Below are 24,188 nucleotides of genomic sequence, written 5' to 3' on the forward strand. Positions count from 1 at the left end.
TAGATATGAAGAAAGATAAAATATATAAATTAGTTATGATAGTTAAAAAATTATATATATATATATATATATAAATAAATAAGATGAGAGAGAAAATTAGTTAATAAGGAAAATTAATATATAAATGAAAGAGTGATAACATAAAAAATAAATTAATTATAATAGAAAATAAGAAGAGAAAAAAAATAATTATGAAGGAAAATTAATATAAAAATGATGAGTGATAACATAAAAAAAAATTAATTAAAAAAAATGAATTATATATATATATATATATATATATATATATATATATATATATATATATATATATATATATATATAAATTAAAAGTAATTGATTAGAAAGAGAAAAAATATATATATTATATAATTAGTAGGATAAAAATATAAAAAATATAAAATTATTTAGGAAAGAGAAATTTATAATTTTATTGTGAGTATTAAAAGTTATAAATATTTATATATATAAATAAATAAATATTTAATATTAAATATTAAAATAAATAAAGATTTAATATTAAAATGATTAATAAATTTAATGAAAATATATATAGAGAGAGAAAGATAAAATAATAAAAATATTAATTATGAAAGAGAAATTAGTAATTATTTAAGAAAAGAACAATTAGTAATTATTGAAGATGAGATAAATTAATAAATATTATGAGAGAGAATTTAAAGATTATTATTATTATTAATTATTATTATGTATATTACACATACAAATAATATAATAATAAATATTTATTTATTAATAAGATAATATATATTTTATATAATTTGTTTAAAAAAAATATATTTATATAAAATTAATGAAGAAAAAGAATATATTTATATGAGAGATAAAATAAAATAAAATTTTTAAAAAATAAATTAATAATTATAATAGGATATATAAATTAGTATTTATGGATATGTAATTTATGACAGGAGAGAGAAACTCATATATAAATAAATTAGGAAAGAGAAATTACTTAATTTGTGGATGATTGTGGCATGTTGTACATCTCCATTTTTTAAATTAAGCATTATTAATTATATATAGATTATTGTTAATTCTTGTAAAATTCAAAAATAAATTCAATTCAAAAATAAATTAAATGTGAATTAAAATTTTACTTGTTCAAACATAATAGAGTAATTAAATGTTTTAATTAATTAGATAACTAATAGGACTTTTTACACTAATAAAAAAAATCAAATAACTTATCAAACATAATAATTCTGGAAAGGGTATGAATTTAAACTTGACAAGGGCTTTTTGGGTTTTGTCTTGGAGCACAGGCGACCAACTGGTTCATCTTCCTCCTTGAGCTTTTCGCCAAATGAAACTTGTAAGCCGCACCTCCTTACATCTCTCTATCTTCCTTCAGGCCTCTTCTGTTAAGCGATACATTTGTTTATAACATATACTTTTGATTTTTTCAGACCTGTTTGAGTGAGGGAAGAGGATTCCACTTTCCATCTTGTTATATAATCGATGTGGAAGGTTTCCAAATCTTGCTTGATTGCCCAATTGATCTCTCAGTCCTCCCAATCTTCTCTCCTGTTCCTATCGATTCAAATGCGATTTCTTACAATGAAGAATCCGATTCCTCCTTGGGGGAAATGAAGAGCCAAAAAACGGAAATGCCCCTCTCCTCAAATAATTTGATAAAGTCAGAGCCTAGCTATAGAATTGTTGAAAGCTTGCAGTTATGGGACATTAGCTTTATTAATATTGTCTTGATTTCGAGCCCAATGTCAATGCTTGGCCTGCCATTCATAACTCGCAAGAAGGGTTTCTCGGCCAAGGTGAATGAAAACCTAAGACCCCTTTTTAACTTCTGTTGAAAGTTCATTTTGTTTACTGTTTTTTTTTATGTCAGGTATATGCAACAGAGGCTACAGTAAGAATTGGGCAGCTTTTGATGGAGGATCTAGTAGCAATGCACGCAGAATACAAACAGTTTTATGGGCCTCAAGAAACTAGATTCCCATCTTGGATGAAATGGGAGAATCTTGAAATGCTTCCTTCAGCTTTGAGAGATATTGTTTTAGGAAAAGACGGGTCAAGACTTGGTGGTTGGGTGCATCTGTATAGGTAATTATCAACTGTCGTGTTTGATCCATGTTATCAGTTTCAGACATCAATTGTTTGCTCATTTCTATCTTAACAGTTTTTATTGTGCTTATATGCCTATGAGATACAAAGAATGAATCTTTTTCAGCTCACTTGAAGTTAAGGACTGTATGCAGAAGGTTCAGACTCTAAAGTATGCTGAAGAAAGTTGCTATAATGGGTCATTGATAATTAAGGCAGTCAGCTCTGGTTTGGAAATAGGTTCATGTAATTGGACTATAAGGGGTCAAAGAAGAAGCATTGCTTGTCTTTCTAGCTCTATCTTCTTATCTGCCCATGCAATGGGTTTCGATTACCTTGCACTACAAGGATATGACACTATTTTGTATTCCGATCCCTCCTTCCATGCCATGGAAGATTCTGAAACTGGCTCTGAGCCTTCTGCAAAAGATTCATCAGCTCCAAGGTAACATTCAATAATGCAATTGTTTGACAATTAGGACCACATGTTTTGGTATAAGTTTTTGTCAACTTGATCCAAAATACAATAAAATCTTTATTTGGCATATAAACCTCTAACTGAAAACTGATTGGTGATTTTTTTTATCACAATCCAAAACCTTTCTTCAATTGAACTTCTCATTACAAACGAAATAAATCACTTTCAATTTTGTTGTGGGGGTTTCTAATGTGATTTTGGCAGAACAAAGTACTACATTTCAAATAGGCTCAAAATGTGTGATGTATATCTCCATTTATATTCATGCTTAGACATTGTTTTTTTATTTAATTTAGAACTTCATCATAATGATGATAGTGATCCCTCCGAAGTGATTACCAAGTCATTGCTTGATGACAATGAGAGTTTGGAGGAGATGGAGAAAATAGTCTTTATATGCTCCTGTGCTGTGGATTCTGTTAAGGCAGGAGGTTCTGTTCTTATTCCAATTGGACGAGTTGGAATTATTCTGCAGATTTTGGAGCATATGTCAATTTCCCTTGAAAGTTCAAATTTAAAGGTCAGATCCTCCTAAACAACTTGAAGCTTATTTCATTTTGGCGTCTATGGTGAAGAACCCCTTTGATTTGACTTGAAATATTTGAACGACCTTCTGTTATATGTGACTAATATTTATGCTCTGACTTGTGCTATATAAATATTCCCTTGTTCCAAGGCGTCTAAAACTAAAAATTAAGTGTTAGAATGTTGAATACTGTAAGTGTCAAATTAATTAAGTGTCTGAAAAATACTTAAAAGTCTATTTTACCCTATAGTGGCGAAATTTGATTACTTTCCAGGAGTTAAAGTTGTTTTTTTAACGCTCTTAACTGATTCCTAATTTACCTAATTAAACCAGATTTTTAGCTTAATTATTTTAACTTAGTTTGAGATGAATCTAAATAATTAAGTGATTTTCAATAACAGTTATCATAATGAACTTGTTTCAAATAAGCAACATCATTTAGATTAAATAATAAGGTATATTATTAAATACAGCCTAAGATCCTCATGAAATATTACATGAGGTCAGATATATGTTATAAGCAGGCTAACCGGAACATAAAGAAAGACAATGGTATAATTAAGAGGAAATTAGCTCATTATTTCTCATATTTATCAGTTAATTGCTATAGGTTCCCATCTTTATGATTTCATCTGTAGCCGAACAATTATTGGCTTTCAGTAACATCATTCCAGAGTGGGTGTGCAAACAACGTCTAGAAAAGGTATGGTGCTTGGATATTTTTGTAAAATGAAAGAAGAAAAAGATGCAAATGAAGTATTAGCTGAATTTATATTTCTTTGTCTTTACAGATGTACTCTGGAGAGTCATTGTTTGTGCATGTTGATCTCATTAAAGAAAAAAAACTTCATTTGTTTCCATCAGTTTATTCGGCTAAATTACTGTAAGTACATATGCGCTTACTTGATCTTTTATCATAGATATTGCTGAAAACTCTGAACTAACAATTATTTTATGATATCATTCCATACAAATAAAAACCGTCCTGAATTACAGAAGCAGCTGGCAGGAACCGTGTATAGTATTTTGTCCTCACTGGAGCTTGCGGCTTGGTCCTGTTGTTCATCTGCTCCAACGATGGTCAGGAGATGCAAACTCATTACTTGTAATGGAGGTATCATTTTTTTCTTTTGTTTCTTGGCTAAGAAGAAAAGATTACTTCAACGTAGCTAACCATTTTTTATTCTCAAGCACAAAATAAATTTTCAACTGGATAGCATGAAGTGCATGTCTATTATTATATTTTGAAGAATTTTTCTTCAATGTTGCACGATTAACTCAGAAATTCTTCAGGAAGGTGTGGATGCTGAGTTAGCTCTCTTACCTTTCAAACCAGTGGCTATGAAGGTGCTGCAGTGTTCATTTCTGTGTGGAATCAAGTAAGAATTAAACTCTACTTATTACATATGTTCACATCTTCAGATTTGATATTTTGGCACAAAATGAGTTAGAAGATGTCTCTATCACCCATGTTAGTCTCCGTTATGATGTATTTACCAAGTTAGATATTGTTCATGGGGAAAAGGTTCATGCCATTTATATGATTAATAAGTTACATACCATTTGGAAATACTCCTTGTTTTTGTGTTTGTATCTGGTTAGTTCCCAGATACACAAACGTTTGAAAACTAAATTTAGATAAAGAGAGATTCATAAAAATATTGTTTATGTACATGAAAACGAATCGAAATACAAAAAAAAAAAACAATTAGTGTTTCCAAATGGGGCTGATTGTTTGGATTTCATGTTAGATTGTTCTCCTTTTTCAAGTGAAAACCAAAGAATACATTTGTCAAGAAAAATATATAGGTTTTAAATATAAATTGAGGAGACCTTTATAGGTTTCTCCAAATTCATCAAATGTTGGTTTTAAATATAAATTGAGGAGATATTTATAAGTTTCTCCTAATTCATCAAATGCAGGTTTTAAACAATCCTCGCCCATTTAAATATAGGTTTAAAAAATATATAGTAGATCTTTCACACTCGCATCAAAATTTCATTCCTTCCATTTCTGAGTGTCATCTCTCTTTATGGCACCCTTTCTCGCTTTAACTCATACTTGTTCATGCTCTCAATAATCCTTACACTAGCTTCCTTAGTGTAGTTCACCAATCTCAGTTCGGGCCTAATGCGACATACTCAACCACCCATCTTTTCAAAACAAAATCACGATGCCGTTTCTTAGTTTGAATTTACTATGAATAGCCAATTCCGCTATCCCTCGCTATATCTTGAGTCATGGATTAGTATATGAGCAAGCGGGTCCTTACATGATATCCATCCTTTTTCTGCCCCAAACTATGACTCAATAACAATCTTTCAAAATGTAAATTAGTCCCAATGCCATTTGCATAACATGGTCTGGTTAAACACTTTAAAATCCATTACATTTAGCTCACCCTTGTCAATTGGTCTCTTCACTTTGTTCCAAGTCACAAGAGAACCAAGGTGATAATTTTCATTACAATCCCAAAAGAATTTCCTCTCAATAGATTCAAACTTGTCCACCGCACATGTGAGGGCCTTGAACAAAGACAAATAGTAGGTTTTAATGTAGCACAAAGTTCTTCAAAATAACTGACATTTCCCCTCGAAATAAGATTTGATTTCTCCACATGTTAAGTTTTTTAAGACTTCTGTCTTGCATCCACTTCATTCATCTCCTTAATCAAATTGGCTTTCTTTGTTTCCATCATTCATTATTTTTCTTCAATATTGATCATCACCGCATAGGCCTCACTAAACTTTACTGATTTTCCTTGAGCTGCTCCTTATACTGGACATTAATAAGGCTTCAAATGTTGAAAATTGAGTGATAATTTCATTGTTTGCTTGCAAACTTGAAAATCCTCCTTCCATCATTTCTCCACCTACAAAATAATCTGTAACTAAAAACCATTTGTTTTCAAGCTTGAAAAGGCTTGATTCCTCTTTTGATCATGGATGTTTGGATGGACACGACAATTATCTGATGTGCTAGAATAAAATATTTGATGGGGAATATATGGGATTTTGATTAGGCGAGGTTAGATATCACTTAATCTAAATAATTAGTGAGATTATTTAGGTTCAACACAAATTAAGCTAATAAAAAAAAGAATCTAAAATTCTAGATTGATTCGGTAAACTATGAATTACTTAACTATACTATAAGAGTTTAAAATACAACTTTACAGCCACTAAAAGGGTAAAATAATAAAAAGTACTTTCTCGATATGAGTTCCACACTTTATCAAATCCGAATACTTAAAATTTTTAGATATTTTCATTTTGTTTATTCAGCATTTATGTTTCACACACTTCACTAATTCATCACTTAAACTTTAGTATTCTAACACTTAATTTTCAGTTTGATCAAACTTACCCTTGAGGAGATTTATTGATCATATATCTTGTTTTCTAGGACACGGATACTTCAACCTTTGCTGACATTGCTACGGCCAAAGATTTTACTGGTAATTATCCGTTTTTATGATACTCTTTAACCTTGAATTTTAATATTCTATTTTTTCTATTTTATAATCTCATTAGTAACTAATTCATTTGCATATTTGTCCATGTCTAAGATAGGCTCCAGATAAATTGATAAGACATGTTGAATTCTCAAACACGACTCCATTCTCCGTAATTCACTACTTTAAAAACAAGACCTTGCACCTACCGGGGTCAAAGTTGTCATTTTCTAAGTTACACATTGCAGCTGACTTAGCCACACATCTAAACTTGTTAAAGTTGAAAGGAGATGATGGCTTAGATATTGCTAGATTAAAGGGAGAACTGCTTGTAGAGAATGGGAAACACCAATTAATATTGGGCAACTCTTATACAGTATCTACGGAGAATCATAATAACAATTTGATGTTGTGGGGCTCGGTTTATATGCAAAAACTCGTGGACTCACTGCAGAATGCTGGAATTAAGGTTTCGTCCGTTGATGGTGACCTATTGAAATACATTGTGCATATTGTCGAACCTCATATGGCACTCATTGAAGTTAGCAGTTCAAGAAGTGTTATTAGTACAGATGATGAAAAATTAGCCTCCCTCATTTCTGGTGCTTTACACCATTGCTTACAGAGCATTTAGCGGTTACCTTTCGAATTTTGTTTCTTCTTTTTTCGTATTCGTGTTTATTATGGGCAAAGAAGTAATTGATGCAGATTTTATTTTTACTGCTGATTTCTGACTGTATTAAATTATAGTTTACTTGCATCAGTTAAATTATAGCGGTCTTATTTGTATTTTCAATCAAGATTCATTTATTATGATTAGAGTAGAGATTTGTTTATTTGTGTCAACTTTTAGATTATTTTGTATTGAATAAAATTTTAAGGTCTTATTTGTACTTTCCATCAAAATCAAGTGCCTTTTATCATTTTATCCGAAAAGAAACAATTCATATCTTATGATGATATTATTTGTGTTCAGATATATTAGGAATACTGTTCATTAACTTGTTATGATATTACCCCAAAAAGATTTATCATCAAGATCTCTTCTATCAAAAAAGAATAAAAATCCAAAAAGATTTATCATCAAGATCCTCTTCTATCAAATAAGATAATAAAAATTGGAAAAATAATTGCTCCACGTGTAGTTATTGACAAATTATATCGATAACACGATAAAATCATTTACAATGAATTGTGATTCTAAAGAAGATAGTTGAAATTTGTAAGATTCCCAAAATGAAAAAAAGAATTATGGGAAGGATATAGAGAGTAATAATACTACTTAATTTGATATTATTGCATGCATTAAAACATTATCTCTTGAAGGTAAAAAGGATTATAAATTAATGATGAAAATCCCAATTTTGATTACACCTATTTTTATTACTTTTTACATATTTTGTCTATCCTTATAGAATATTACTTTCTAAAATATTTGGCATAAAAGATAATTTAGTTATTTTGCATAATAATAGTCCAATAATGTCTTATTTAACCTCAATCTATTCGGTCAAACTGAACAAATAAATAAACGATAATATCTCTAGATAGGACATAAAGGGTACCGACTTGTTATCATTCATTCTTAACATAAAACTCCCGCGGATACGCTCCCGCGAAGACACTCTCGCGCTCCCGCGAATTCAGATAAAAATAGTTATAAATTAATGATGGAAATTCCAATTTTGATTACACCTATTTTTATTACTTTTTACATATTTTGTCTATCCTTATAGAATATTACTTTCTAAAATATTTGACATAAAAGATAATTTAGTTATTTTGCATAATAATAGTCCAATAATGTCTTATTTAACCTCAATGTATGTTAATTCGGTCCAATCGAACAAATAAATAAACGACAATCTCTCTAAATAGGACATAAAGGGTACCGATTTGTTATCATTCACACTTAACATAAAATTCCCGCGGATACGCTCCCGCGAAGACACCCTCGCGCTCCCGCGAATTCAGATTAAAATGGTTATAAATTAATGATGGAAATTCCAATTTTGATTACACCTATTATTTTATTACTTTTTACATATTTTGTCTATCCTTACATAAGATTATTTTCTAAAATATTTGTCATAAAAGATAATTTAGTTATTTTGCATAATAATAATAGTCCAATAATGTCTTATTTAACCTCAATGTATGTTAATTCGGTCCTATCGAACAAATAAATAGACGATAATCTCTCTAAATAGGACATAAAGGGTACCGACTTATTATCATTCACACTTAACATAAAACTCCCGCGGATACGCTCCCGCGAAAACAATCTCGCGCTCCCGCGAATTCAGATAAAAATGGTTATAAATTAATGATGGAAATCCTAATTTTGATTACATATTATGTTATTACTTTTTACATATTTTGTCTATCCTTATTTAATATACTTTTTTTAGAAAATTTGGCATAAAAGATAATTTAGTTATTTTGTATAATAACAGCCAATAATGTCTTATTTAACCTCAATATATGTTATTTTATTTCTACTAATATGGTCAAATCAATCAAAAATAAAATAACTGATAATCTCTCCAAATAGGACATAAAGGGTACCGATTAGTTATCGTTCACACTTAACCTAAATCTCTCGCGCTCCCGCGAATACGCTCCCGCGAATACTTCAACAATTGAAACGGTCTTAACAATATTGGGCCATTTAGGCCCAAACCATGGTTCCAAATCCAAACAGTCTTTAAAATCTGGAGAAAATTCTTTAATTATTCAACACTTATAGAAACAACTCAATTTAAGAAACATTTCTAATGTCCAGAAAATGACCATATTATTGAAACTAAGAAAAGTTGTATAAAACCATTCCTATTTTCTTAGTATTCATTCTCTGTCTTCTGTCTGTCTCCATCTCTGCAAGATCACATTTTTACAGACATGACGACTCACATGAGAGAAACTTCAACATTCCAATCAATGGGTGATAAGGAAATCTGCATATTGGTTGTAGATGACGATCCCATTTGCGAAAACATCATTGGTAGAATGCTTCAACATTGTTGTCATTACGAAGGTACAAACAAAATTTGTTCTTAGTATTTTCATTTACGTTGGCAAATAGCACCCAAAAGATTCGATTTTTACTGTTTTTTTCTTCTTCTCTGGTTTATAAGTTATGAAGCTGGGGAGAATTAATGGAGGTTTGAGTATCATCCGTGAGAGGAAAGATCGTCTTCAACTAGTACTAACAAACATCCAAAAATCAACCCCGAACGGTTCCAAGATCCTAATGCAGATAGAAAGGGAATTCAAACTTCCCCTCCTACGTAAGCCAGCCTTACTTACATCCATCCATGTTCTTCCTATTTTGATTTTTTTTGAAAACTTATTGATTCGATTTCTTTCGTGTCTTGTAAACCCGATTCAGCGATAACCCCTTATGAAAAAGGATCATCATCATCATCATCGGCATTGTTATTACAGCAAGTAGAGACGGGTGTTGTTACAAAGCTCTGTTTTTTAAAATCAATGAGTATGGATGAGTTCAAACGTGTATGGCAACACGCATATACAAACGAAAAGGAAAAAGGGAACAATCTTAATAATACTATTAACCCGGCGGCGGTGGCGGCGGCGGCGGTTGAGGATAATGGATCTTTGTCTTCAAACCAGAAGAAACGGGGAATTGATCAAGAAAACAATAACAATGGATCGGCGTGTTCTAGCCATAAGAAACGTGCTGTTGTTGAAGAAAGTGATCAAGATAGTACTAAAGAAGAATCGAAACAGAGGATTGTTTGGAATCAATGGATGCATCTTAAGTTTGTTGATGCCATTCGTCAGTTAGGACCCGACAGTAAGTTTCTCTCATATTTCATTTTCAAATAATCTTGATTTTGATATATTATGTTATATGGGTTATTTTGCTATTTTTGTTGATGATTTTAGTGATGATTAATTGTTTTAAGATTAATCTCAACTCAACATCTCAAATAACTTAAAATTTCATTATCAATCCCTTCATTTAAATTTTTATTTTTTTAAAAAAAAAAAAAAACCTTTTTCACTTCATATATATATATATATAACAAGAGCTTGAGTTCTTTTATTTAAATCACTATAATATCCTTTACTTTTTATATTTTTTGTTAGGGTTATTTTAAAATAATCTTACTTTTTTGATATATGAACGAGTTATATTTTAGTATTTTTGTGAACGATTTTAATAATGATGAATTATTTGAGATTTAATCTCAACTCAACATCTCAAATAATCTAACATTTCATTAACAATCATTTCATTTAAATTATCTACCATATCTTTATCTTTTATATTTTGATATTTTAAAAACGTTACAAAGAATAAAATAAGATTATTTTTATATTTAGTTTATGATTTGGTTGATCAGATATAATGTGTTAAATCCATTTTATTTGATTCAAAATGGATATGTTTTTTCTTATCTTATTTAGGGGCAATTCCAAAGAAAATAGTTGAAGTGATGAATATTCCAGGATTAACAAGAGAAAATGTTGCAAGTCATTTGCAGGTAAACCAAATCCAAAATCCAAATCTTAACAATTAAAGAAACATATCTTCCAATTTTTTCTTCTTATTTTTTTTAATGTTGTTGTTGTTGCAGAAACATCGTATGAACATAAAACGAGCTGAAGAGAAATCGCGACAGATGAGCCCAATTACAGGATTTCACCAAACAAATCATTATAATCAACATCCTTATCAATTCAGTACTGAATCATCATCCCTTTTCCAATCCAGTCTTTGTCCACCAAATTACAGTTATACTCAACAACAACAACCCTTATTTGGACTATCAAACCAATTCTTGAACAATAATAATAACCATGCATCATCAGGCTTCATACAAGTTGATCATAATCAAGCTGTAGCCAATAATTCCACAGCACTGATATCATCTGATAAGAACACTGTGAATGAACCATCAGGAAACTCATACATTGGATTCAGGTTAACCGGTAATGGAATATCAGTTGAGACTGGCCGACAAATGATCAATTGTCCAGTTACAGAAATGGTGAATGAATTGTCTGATGAAGGGAGCATTTTTCTACAATACTCGGCTGAATCATCAAGTATTGATGATCCTTTCTTTCCTAATGTGATACAACCTCAGCAGATGATGAATCCAATTCAAGGGATTAACAATGATATGGTTCTTGAACTTGATAATTCTGGTGTCGAGATTGACTTGGATGATTTACTGAAGAATGCTGAAGCAGCCGATGAGAGGAGTGTAAGTCCTAATGAGTTTATGTTCAACGGTTGCATTTTCGATGATATTCTCTTCAATAATGTCGATTAGGATATGATATTCAAACTTATTATGATCATGATTTTGGGCACTTAATTTGATGTAATTATGTAATAGAGATTGTGGTTTAATCCGGTTTGGGATTTGACAATTTCAAGTAGTCAAGTCCCATAAAATAATTTGTGTGTGTTTGGATTTGTATAACTGGAATTTGAAATAGAATGAATTACTAGAAGTAAAGAATTCCAATTTTATAAGATTTGATTTGAATTGAAGTACAATTTTCAGTTATTAAGTTTGGAGCAATCTTATTATAATAAGTAGAAACTTTTTAATTTTGATTTCTTACTTTTAAGGCATCAAGCAAATAAATAGATTGAAATTTAACCATATGGAGTTGAACAATCTAATCCAATTTTAAGTGAAATTCTACAATGAATCAAACATAGGGTAAAAACCTTTTGTAAACCATTTTTATCATATTGTAATAGAAACCAATTATTCAAATTTGGGAGGCATAATACATAGTTAATTAATGATTAAACTATTTTTTTTATAAATTTTGTTGCTATAATAATATATATTTATAATTTTATTAAAAAATGTGAATATATTAAAATAAAATTACTAGGATATCAGAAATCTATTCATTACCATAACTTTTCTTTTTTATATAAAAAAAAACAGAAGGAGTTTGCAACTTAAAGTTTTGGTCAAAATTAAAGGATTCATACAAAAACACAATGTTTGATCATCTTTTAAGATCTATAGATATCATGAAATAAGTTCTATTAATCTATGTGTTTGTGAAAATCATATATAGGGGTGAACATTTGATGAATTAATCCGAAATTCAGTCCAATTCGAATCCGAAATATTAATTCGAATTAGATATTTCGGTTTGGATTAATATTCGGATAGAATTTAATTTGGATTGGATTTGAATAATCAAAAATAATTTAAATTAAAATATATTTTTTATTCTCTACAAATTAAGTTTTCATACCTTAAAACGAGTTTCTTCATTCTTTTATAACAACTAAACATTTATATTTTTATAATATTAAAAAAACTTCTTTAATTAAATCATAATTATATATATATATAATATACTTAATTTATTTTTTAATTAAATACAAGTAAAATAAATGAATTAATTAAAAAAATAGAATATTGTTGAATAATTTTATTTTGACATTCAACGGAAAAAAAATTATATATATATATATATATATATAAATAGTTTTTAGTTTTTATTGTCCAAATCATATTCAATCCATATCCGATCCTTAATAATCTAAAATAGTTTGGATTACGGATTAGATTAATTTAATTTTAAATTTAATACGGATCAAACAAAACGGATTGGTTTTACCCGTTTGCTCATCCCTAATCATATTTTGAATCTTGATTTATTGAAAGTTTTGATTATAGGTTATCCTCCTAACGAGGAGATGTTTAGCAAAGAAAAATTGAGTAATTATTTTCCCTTTGATGACAGTTTTTGTTTATGATTTGTGAATAAGTTGAGTTAGAATCTCCAATATAAACATGGTCCCTTTGCTTTATCACCTCTATAGGTCTATATTCTTCAACTTTAGTCTTTATCCACATTATAAGATTTTGGTCCAAAAAAATGAAAGCAATGTTATCCTCTTCAATAGAAATCAAAATGTCATTACCAACATGCTGTCAATCTTTGTATAATATCTACATATACAAAATGAAAGTAGTTGTTTCATATTTTTAATAATTAATTCAATGTGGATTGATATATATAGTCAATAAGGAATTCATTAGAGGTCTTGTGCAATAAATTTGTATAGAAGCACTTAAAAAAAAAAAAATTGTTGACATAGGAATTTAAGAAATTAAAAATTCGGGATTGAAATTTTTACCTTTTCACCCTAATCTCTCGAATCCTTGTGGTTGGAGTTCCTAAATTATACACCTTTAGTTGAATTAATAACTTTTCCAGATGATTTAGAAAATTTTAATTTTAATTAATTTTAAATTATATATAAAAATTATTAAGAATAGTCATTATCATATTTTTTACTTTTAATGTACACTTTTAGCTGGATCTCAATTCTAAAACAAAATTAAAGTATTTATAAAAGAAAAAAGGTGAATAAGGAAAAGATTGAAATCTAAATTTGTTTCCCATAAGCATATAGAGATTAATGACAAAATTCAGGGATTTTTACAAATACTATATATATATATATACAATTGTCATGGAAAGGCTTCACAAAGTATATATTACAAGAAATGAGAAAATTTCAATTGTATTTTTACCATCTATTTTCTCCTAAACAAACTACTTATCTTTCCCTTCTCCAATCTATCAAGCAATTTCTTAGCACCCGGAATTTCCATTTCCGATAGTTTTTTCAAATACCCGATTGCCCCATGCGATATCATCAACTTCTTGCATTTCTTGCTCGACGATAAACAAACAAGACACGTCACCGAATACTTTTTCGCCATATTTTGAGGCGACGGTTCCAACAATTGTACCAAATTCGGTATGCTTTTCTCATCCTTCTTAACTTCTTTACAATTATAACGAACCGTCATCAAACTAGCAATCGCTTGAGCCGCGACTTCTCTATAACCACCATTCGGTTTACCCACCTCAAGCATCTTAACAAGCAACGATATGCAACCGCCTTCACCCACTAATCTCTTCATCTCATTCGAACCACAAATCCGACAAATGACTAATGCTGCCTCTTGTTGAGCACCAACCGAACCAAACCTTAAAACGCGAGCTAACCGGTCAACAAGACCAACCGAGATCAATACATGATTAGGAACTAAATTGACCAAATTCTTCAATACCGCAACAGCCGGTTCTTGTGGAAACGGATTATTGTCTATATATTCTAATAAAGTGTGAATCCCATCTTCCGAAATAACCAACCTACGAAGTTCGTCGTTTCCCGAGGTTAAATTTTGCAAACACTCCGCCGCGTATTCTTTCGAAGTTGAATTTCGATCCATTAGATTAATCATAACCTTAACTACTCCTTCATCGGCTAAAATTTGTCGAACGTCGGGAACCATCGCTATATTCTTCAAAGAACAAACAGCAGCCGTCTGCATAACAGAGTCCTCGCCTTGGCAGATCGTAATCAACGGTCCGATCCCATTGTGGCCTACAATCGATCGGGCAGTTGATTCCGACGTAGACAATCTCTGAATCGAGATTGTCGCCTTTTCTTTACCAATTAAGGTTCCTGATTCGACAAGTCGAATCAGGGGTGGCATAACACCTTCCGAAATAAGCCAGTTTTCGCAATTGCCCGATTCGACAATCGCGCACACGAAAGTAACCGCCTTTTCTCTGATTCGGGTCGAATTCGTAGTAAGCAAATTGATCAAAGCCGACATATGATTCCGATTAAGAATACAGAAAACTTTCTTCTCATCCTCCTTCAAAACCTCAACAAGACCGTCGAGAGCCTTGTGTTTCGATTCCAAATTACCCATTTGAATTCGAGCAAGCAAATCCTCAATATGGGTTGAATTAACTGACCCCTGTTCTACAGAAACAGAGCTGAGAACTCCAGTTCTGATCAAGAGATCGCAATCTTGCAAATTCAAATCGAGTTTGGCAGTTAAAGAATCAAGATCGCTCTGCATCCTCAGCTTTCCTTGGAACTTACCCATTAAACACAAATCAACCAATTCAGTAGCTTCGTTTAGAGAATTGAAAACTGTCTGCAAAAGCTCTTTGCAAAGTGGGTTCTTTGAAAAGAAAGGATGTGTTGATAAATCGGATAATCGCGATGGGATCTGTTCCAATCGCGAGATTATCATTCTCCACCTCCCATGGAATCCTTTAACCTCAGCAGCCTTGTTAATGGCAACCGTTACAAGCTCATGGACACGTGAAAGCCATTCTTCAACAGAGAGAGCTTCAAGAAGCAATTTTCTATCTTCTACCATGGCTAAATATACACTGAATAGAAGAAGAAGAAGAAGCAAAAGGTGGAATTAAAATCTCACCGACAGACAAATACTTGAGAACAAATCGAAGCCATAGATGAGAGAACCTTTCAAGTGGAAGAGAATAACTTGTTGTAATATGCAAACAAAGAGGACCCACATAGAAGAACTAACTACAGCCAAGCAAAGCAAAACTGACTCATGTTTACTCAAATCAGTACAACAATCTCACCTAATTTCAAACAGATTACTATATTTGAGAGAGATGAGTTTCAGAGACTAAGTATATATGACACTACTGGTCCATACCATGGCCGTCCAATTAATGAAGTTTCACATGTGAAGCAATCGAAAAAGGTTAAAGCAGCAAAATATACATGAAGAAAATGCCAAGAAGTAAGAGTAATGGTGTACCATGTATGTATATCTGTCAATAATAGTACAAAGGGCAAGTGGGTTTCAGCTGGATTCCTGATTTTCTTCATTTTTCGAATAGGGTTCTTGTTACATTAAAAAAACATATAACTTTGCTTTGAAGATAAGAGGTCTCATCCATATCCAGTTGTACAATCTACGTAATTGAATGTGTAATAGTGACAAGATTAATTTTTGAAAACTGGGTCCAGAAGAAAATACATAGAATTACTGAAAGAGATTGGTGAGTTTGATGAAAATCATTCTTAAAAGTGAATTGGAGACGGAGTATTGGTGAGTTTTGAGAGATGGGTTGAGGACAGATTGATGAATTATTAATCGAAATCGAAAATCTTACCTCTTTAAGAATTGTCGCCGCTAGAAACAAATAGGAAGGAAATCCTTTATTCTTCTCTAATGGAAGAAATGTCAGAACCAGAACGCTGGATTCTCTCCTTTCTCTCTCTCTCTTTTGAGTGCGAAAATAAATAAATAAATAAATAGTAACGGAAGTTTTCTATTACAAAGCTAGAAACTTTTTTAAATCATATTATATTTCAATTACATCGTGTTAATAAGTATATAATAATATTAACCGACAGAAATAATTATACCTTGTACAAATTTGAAATATATTATATGGGAAGGAAGACAAACTTTAACATCAGTTTGATTATTGTAATCACAAGATATTACATGTCTAGTCATGAGTTTGATAAGAGAAAAAGAGAGAGAGATTGCAATCCTCTTTTCGAAGTTAGTGGGTAAAGTTGTTACAAAATTTAAACTAAGTGATTTATTTAGTTTAAAGAGAAGATGTTATAAGTAATTTTTGTTTGGCGCTCATATCTATTTCATTATTTTATTTTAATAAATTTTAATTGAATTAGGTTTAATATATATATATATATATATATATATATATATATATATATATATATATATATATATATAATTAATGATGCTTAATTTTGAAAGTGTTCGGATTGCTGGGTCGAGAACCTGTGGTTAATTTGGTTATATATGTGAGAGTAATGGATACTTGAGTCGGATTCTGGATTGACCCGTCCATAAACTTAAAACGGTTAAAATATGTTTCGAACTCGCAACCTAACAAAAACAAGAACAACTCTTTAACCAACTAGACTAATAATACTTTATATTTTTAATTCAACACCAAATTTGATAAACTCGAGACGTTGTAACAATATATTTTTATCCGTATGCATTGCACGGGGATCTTCCTAGTTAATTTAATTTTTTTTTGTAATTTTAGATATTCTTAAATAAAGAGTTGTAATTTAGAATTATTTAAACTATTATTTTATGAAATATTTATAAAATTAGTTATTATTGGAGAAAAATAATTTGTTGACCCTTCGATAATTCTTGTGTAATTTACTTTATCTTATTTATGTAATTTTATATTAGTATTAATTATACGATTTCTCAACAATGTATGAATGCTTATTTTCAGAATAATTAAACTTAATCTAGATTAAGTGAAAAATAATAAATGGAAACATAATATGTACCAATGAATAAATTGTTGTAAATGCATTATTATACGTTCTTTAAAGTTAAATCACGAAAAATTATGAGATAAGAGGCGATTAGTCCGAAGATGCATAAAAGAAACCCACTCTTAAGAAGGAAGAAATATTTTTTTTTATTGACATTTAAAAATGGTTTAGAATTCGGTAGGATAGTAGAAAAATGATGGTTATCATTTGTGTATGCAAGTTTAGCAATTCTTGAGGAAAAGAGAGAAGAACGTGAAAGCTTATGTTACTCTCAACAAAGATATCCCAGTTAATACACACATCAAACTAGCTCAAAAAAGAATAATAAAATTTTCATTGTTTTATCAAGTGTTTTATATGATATTTAAATGGAGGGAGGATCTGTTGTTCCATTTATAAAAAATGATGTAATTTTAATAAATTAGACAAATAAAAAATTATATATATGAAATAAACCCTAAATCTTAAATTCTAAACTTTAAATCTTAAATTTTAAATCCTAAAAAATTATATATATGACATTTTATTTTAATATTTAATTTTATTTTTTCTCTCTCCACTCACTTCTCTCCTATGAGACAGCAGATCCGAATTCATTTAAATGGGCCTAGACTATGGATAAAGGCCCTTAATTTTATTCATCTATTACCTATTTTAATTAGAGTCTCCTTTGGTTGGTTAATTAAAAAAATATAAAATGAAAGGAAACAAGGACAAAGGCAACATGACCCATTTTAGTTTAATAAGCTTATGGAGGTGTGTTGATTTCTCTTTGATTTGAAACAGTTAGTAGAGACAATTTAGCTTTCTAACAACACTTCTCATCACTTTTCTTCTTTTATTTGAAATATGCAAAAATTCTTGTAGCATTATCTCCTAACTATCTGGGTTAATGAACAATTATTTTGTGTTGTTTTTTCTCGCATCAAATGCAACATTCCTTATCAATTTTGCCCACTTTTCTTTTGAATATTTTGTAACTTTCTGCTATTTGAATTTGATTGTATTTGAATTTCTCCTGTCATTAAAATAATTGAAAAAACGTTATAAGAAATAAACCTTCAACCATTTGAATTTCAACTGTCACATAAAACCTGGATTTCTAATTAATACATATGAAAACTAATATTGTTTTAAAATATAAAAAACTCCTTAGTAAATTATAATTTCAAATTCATACGGTATAATACAATCATAACAAATAATTCAATTAACTTACGTTGAATTCACTCTACCACAAGCTTATTACTTCTTTTGGCATTGTTTTCCAATTAATGTATGGTACTTCAGGCTAATAAGATGTTATCATTCTATTCAAATTTCTCATATTATAAGGTTTAAAACTGTCAAAAGTATAAAACAATTTATAAGTTATTGAATTAATTACAAATATTGTACTCATAAGGAAATGACATATCGACTTACTTATATGGATTTGATTTTCAGAATATATCTTCAGACTAAGATGACATTTATTTTTGTCAACAAATTTCAATTTGATATGTTTATTGTAAACACTTTATGCAAACCAACAAATCAATAATTATAAATCAACAAGGAATCTTATCAAGAGAAATATATTATAAATGGATTTGATTTCCTGAATCGAATCCAGTAGTTCATCAAAACATAGGTTCTTAACTACAAAATATCTCATTATATATATATAAAGAAATTGAAAAATAAATCAGAAAGATAAATTCATCACTAATATGACAAAAAAAAATATGAATTTTGCACAGTAATAATCACACACTTTATCAATTGAAAATATTCTGCATTTTAATTGTCGAAACAATGAAAGAAATTTAAAAAGACGGACCAATCAAAAAGTTAAAATGTAAACTGATGCATGTGATGCATTTTTCATTTCAATAAAAAAAGAAGAAAATAATGCAAAGAATTGAGATGCAGTCATAAAAGTGTACATGATATAGTAATAAAATATTTGTATTGCCCACTATTCTTTAGTATGATCACAATAGAAATAGAAATGAGCTAAGGATGACACAATGCAACATGAGATAATTAATTAAGGTTGCAGTAATGTTAGACCTGTATGTTGTTACTTATACTCAAATATATTGACAATAAAAATAAATGTGTTTGACAAATAAACTTTTGATACTAGGACAACGGAATGTATCATCATGGATGACTGAATTCGTTTGACAAATAAACTTAAATACACTTATCTCTATTGACAACAAAGTGTATCATCAATTGAGATATCGAGATGCATGAAAAGATCAAAGAAAGAAGGTATATAATTTCTTTCTTGTATTAATCAAGTAGATCTACGTAGTGAATCAAGGTATAAACATAAACAATCTTACTATTGAACAAACAAAGTCCCTGCTATCTTTAGCCGTGTCCAATTTTCGATAACCTCTACGAGACCACAGTCTTGTAGGTTCCAATGGCCTCCTTCCTCATAGTCATGACATCTAATTAAAAAGAAACAGATTGGATAAACGTAGTCATTTGAGAGATCAAGTAGAGTTTATAGAATCTAAATATAATACAAATTGATAGGAAAATGATATCATATCTAGGATTCCAAATGCTAACCTTGACAATATATAACAAAATAATGAATCTGTGTATTAGTAAAAAAATATTATTCATCTAGATTTGTCTCAGTCTATTTCTACTTCTTTTCTCTATCTATGTACATCTATGTCTCATATCTAAGAATCAAAATAAGTAAAATGCGTATATAAGATATCTATGAATAATTTGAATATTACTGATTTTCAGGCCGGCCCTGGGGTAAGCCCGACAAGCCCTCGGGCTGGGCAGCCCACTTGTTAAAAATATTAAGGTATTTACTAAAATCTATTGTAATTTTAAAGGTAAAATGGTGTAACTTAGGGCTATGAGTTCAAACCTCACCAAGAACATTTTTTTATCAATTTTTTAAACTTAACCTAGGTTATCAAAAAAATATATCAATTTTTTTTTTTCTACTGGGAGCTGGGGCAGCCCAAACCTCGGGGCCGGCTCTGCTGATTCTGATGATGATAAATTCAATATTCTAAATTTCGATCTATGCTAGGTTCGTGAAGAAATACTTAGATTGACTTCGAAAGCAAATGCAGATGCAAATAGAAGAGATAAAAAATTAAACTAAGAAAAACATTCATAATAGATTTGTAGTGAAAACCTATAAGACAACCCCGACCCCGCCGGTTTGATTGATTGAACTGTTGCCGTGCTTGCGGGATCATCGCATTTGAAGAAGGATTGAGTAACCTCGTCCAGGCCTGAGAACGCTAGAAGCTGATCGCGGAATCAAATAGTCGACTACTTTCATGTTATTCGCTTGTGATTGTTCTTCTTCGTGTCGATCATGGCGTTGGTGCCAATGATAAGGATGAAGACGATGGAGACATTGATATATGTGAAGAAGGAGAAGAAACAGAGGGAGATAGATGTGAATTTTGTAGAAAAGAAGGAGAAGACACACACACAAAAAAAAAGGGAATCAAAATATGTAGATTAAAATACTGGGAAAAGTATTTGGAGGGTTTGCTCAAATTTAATCCGGAAGTTGGCAGAATCTTATAATAGTTGATCTATTATAGAAGAAGAAAGGAGAAGCTCAACAGAGGGTTTCATAACCATGGTGATAACAATAGAGACTTAACAAATAGTATTGATTATTATAAATATAAATAGTGTTTAGAATGGAACTTCGACGGAAACTATCGGTCGTCAATTTCGTAGAAATATTTATCAAAAATTCTGACACAAATAAAGATTTTTGATGGAAACAAAATCCGTTGAAAACTATATCCACAAGTATTGTAGAAAAATTTTCATATATTTTGTGACATCTGTTTACTTTCTATATTATCTATGAGAATAAATGTAGCTAAATTTTCTTAATTATTTTACGTTTTTTTTTTCTTTTTATATTAATTATTTTGACATTTTTTAATTTCGTCTCAAATTCTATGGGTAAATCTGTCAGAAAGTTTTGACATCACGTCCCTGGGGTAAACCGGACAAGCCCTTGGACTAGGGAAGCACACTCTCTTAGAAGCTCATTTATTTAAAATACTGAGATGTTTAGTCAAATCTATTATATTTTTAAACATAAAAATTGTATCTTAGTTATTTAAGATAAAACTTTGAGTTTTTATTTGGTTATGGGTTCAATTCTCACCAAAAACAATTTTTATAAACTTTTTAAACTAGACCTAAGGCAACAAAAAAATATTGATATTTTTTCTACCAAGGGTTGGGGCAACCCCAAATTCGGGGCCGACGCTGCATCACGTAAGCGTCGATAATATTTCGTCAGAAATACCCTTCTTTTTTAGTGAATTAGTTGCTTAATTGATTCTAGATTTTAATAAGTTCTTAAGACTTTAGTTTTAGAATTGTCCGCCCTTGCGTTTAAGGTACAAATTTGGCTGTGTTGAAATGTCTTTTTCTAGTGATGATTTCTAAGGACGATTTGAAGTGGAAAAATTTAGAATAAATGACAACTTTGATTAATGGTCAATGAGATGTTAAGATCAAGAAGAATGATAATTGAGGTTAAGAAATTTTGAGAACAAGACTTAAAAACAAACTAAAATGATATCATTGAGTTGTTATCACATGAGTAAAGATGAAGACGATCTTGAGGGAGATTCCTAGGCAATGTATATGGGGAGAAGGAGATCTTGAGGGAGATTCATAGCTAATTTAAAGGCGGCGATTTTACTATTTTTTTATTATAACTAAATTGTGTATGTATATTGTAACCTTTTCTAGAGAAATTATGAATGATCAAGAATAACATAAACAAATGAGAAGAGAGTTCAATCGAACAAGTAAAGTTCGGTGACATCGAACGAATACAGTTTGATCATCAAGAACGGACGAGTGAAGTTTGATAGTGAAAATAAAATGATCAAACGAGTGAAGTTCAATTGAAAGAAGAAAGGTGAAGTCGAACCTCAATTCGATTACCAAAAAATGAGCAAGTTTGATAGTGTAAAAGAAGAAAAACAAGTATGATCGTGATAAGAAAGGTGAAGTAAAAATGGTAGTTTGATTACAAAAGAGAAACAAGTTCGAAGTGAAGAAATAAAATAAAATCCTATTTCGGTCATAAAAAAAACAAACATCAGTACGAAACTAGAAAGGAGCAACTCAAGTTATGTCAAATCTGATATAATGAGAAATTATTGCCAAAGTTAGAGACTATTTGGTTTGAATATTGCTAGAATCATAATAGAAGTGAGTTTGAAAGTGTTAGAATATATTATGTCGTCCAACCCATCTAAAGGTTGCAACTCATCTAGAAGTTGCCCTAACTTGGACGTTAAGATAAATCTTGTATACATATGTTATAACCTTGTATTATCAAATTATTCAATACAATCTTTTTTCTATATTCTTACATGGTATCAGAGCTTCTACCATTAGATCTTGATGTCATCCGCTGCAATCCAGTCCAACTTCGTTCATTGACGCACCTGTGCGGTTAGATTTCAACTATATTTTTCCAGATCTGATTTGGTTTTCTGAATTGTCTACTACTTTTTGATTCGTTGAAGAGTCTGAGTTTTTTTATTGAACCTTTTGATATATTTTGGCTAGTTATTGATATTTCTTTTCCTTGGATTTTACCTTTATGTCTCTCATTATGGATCGTGTGGATGTTATCTGGTATTACGATTATGTTGTCAAGAGACAACTATTATTTGTGGTCCAAATATATGAAGATTTTTTAATTGGTAAGAAGTTGTGGCAATATGTCACTGGTGACTTCACTGTACCAATAAAACCTGTTGGATCTTCCTCTACTCCACCGACTTCAAAAGAAATTGACGATTATTGTGTTGCTATTGATGACTGGGATAGTAAGAATCATACTATTTTTACTTGGATTCGAAATACGTCATATAGGAATATCCAAATCCAGCTTCGGTGAATGGAGACCGCCAAGATGGTCTGAGATTATCTGAAAGATCAATTCTAGGCTACTGGAGGAATGCACCACTATCAATTGTTGAGTTCGTTACATGCACCGAAAAATGAGTCAGGACAATTCATAAAAAGTTTATTCTCTACTATCCAGTCACTCTAGGATCGCATTGACGAGGCTAGTATTAATGAGAAACACTTTAAGGTCATTCAACTACTGATGAATCTTGGCCCTGAGTACGAGTTTGTTCGTGGATCATTGCTCCATTGTCATCCACTACCTTCGTTAGACATAACTATGAAAGAGATCTCTTTTAAGACTATTTGCCTTAACATACTTCGATCTCATACTATTGATTATGTTATGGCCGTTTCATCTTCTTTTCCCGTGTTTCCTTGTAAGAATGCGCAGAAAGATGCTCGATCAGATAAGTCTACTAGATGTCATTGTTGTCTGAATATTGATCATGTGTACACTAATTTCCCCAACATTGAGTGTCGTTATTTCCATCACAAGGGTCATGTCCTTCAGAAATGCCCAAAACTGGGTCATACATCTTCTTCAGCTGG

The 24,188-nt window shown here is 30.4% G+C and overlaps 3 protein-coding genes across 3 annotated transcripts; 2 read left to right on the forward strand and 1 right to left on the reverse strand.

Annotated features, from left to right (window-relative positions):
* Positions 1-1,229: 1,229 nt before the first annotated feature.
* On the forward strand, positions 1,230-7,464 carry LOC124939957 (integrator complex subunit 9 homolog). The gene is made up of 11 exons (XM_047480423.1): positions 1,230-1,336; positions 1,431-1,796; positions 1,871-2,085; positions 2,213-2,530; positions 2,882-3,083; positions 3,700-3,792; positions 3,881-3,972; positions 4,086-4,203; positions 4,383-4,468; positions 6,496-6,547; positions 6,663-7,464. The coding sequence occupies exons 1-11, from the start codon at positions 1,328-1,330 to the stop codon at positions 7,176-7,178; spliced, it is 2,067 nt and encodes a 688-aa protein (XP_047336379.1). The 5' UTR covers positions 1,230-1,327; the 3' UTR covers positions 7,179-7,464.
* A 1,981-nt stretch (positions 7,465-9,445) lies between these two features.
* On the forward strand, positions 9,446-11,853 carry LOC124939144 (two-component response regulator ORR24-like). The gene is made up of 4 exons (XM_047479652.1): positions 9,446-9,581; positions 9,936-10,364; positions 10,982-11,058; positions 11,152-11,853. The coding sequence occupies exons 1-4, from the start codon at positions 9,446-9,448 to the stop codon at positions 11,851-11,853; spliced, it is 1,344 nt and encodes a 447-aa protein (XP_047335608.1).
* Positions 11,854-13,976: 2,123 nt separating this feature from the next.
* LOC124938448 lies at positions 13,977-16,644 on the reverse strand. The gene is made up of 2 exons (XM_047478889.1): positions 16,529-16,644; positions 13,977-15,769 (listed from the first exon to the last, which is right to left on the reverse strand). Exon 2 carries the CDS (start codon positions 15,754-15,756, stop codon positions 14,104-14,106), a length of 1,653 nt encoding a protein of 550 aa, XP_047334845.1. The 5' UTR covers positions 15,757-15,769; positions 16,529-16,644; the 3' UTR covers positions 13,977-14,103.
* Positions 16,645-24,188: the final 7,544 nt, after the last annotated feature.

The sequence above is a fragment of the Impatiens glandulifera genome, chromosome 5 (assembly GCF_907164915.1).
Source record: "Impatiens glandulifera chromosome 5, dImpGla2.1, whole genome shotgun sequence".
NCBI lineage: Eukaryota > Viridiplantae > Streptophyta > Magnoliopsida > Ericales > Balsaminaceae > Impatiens > Impatiens glandulifera.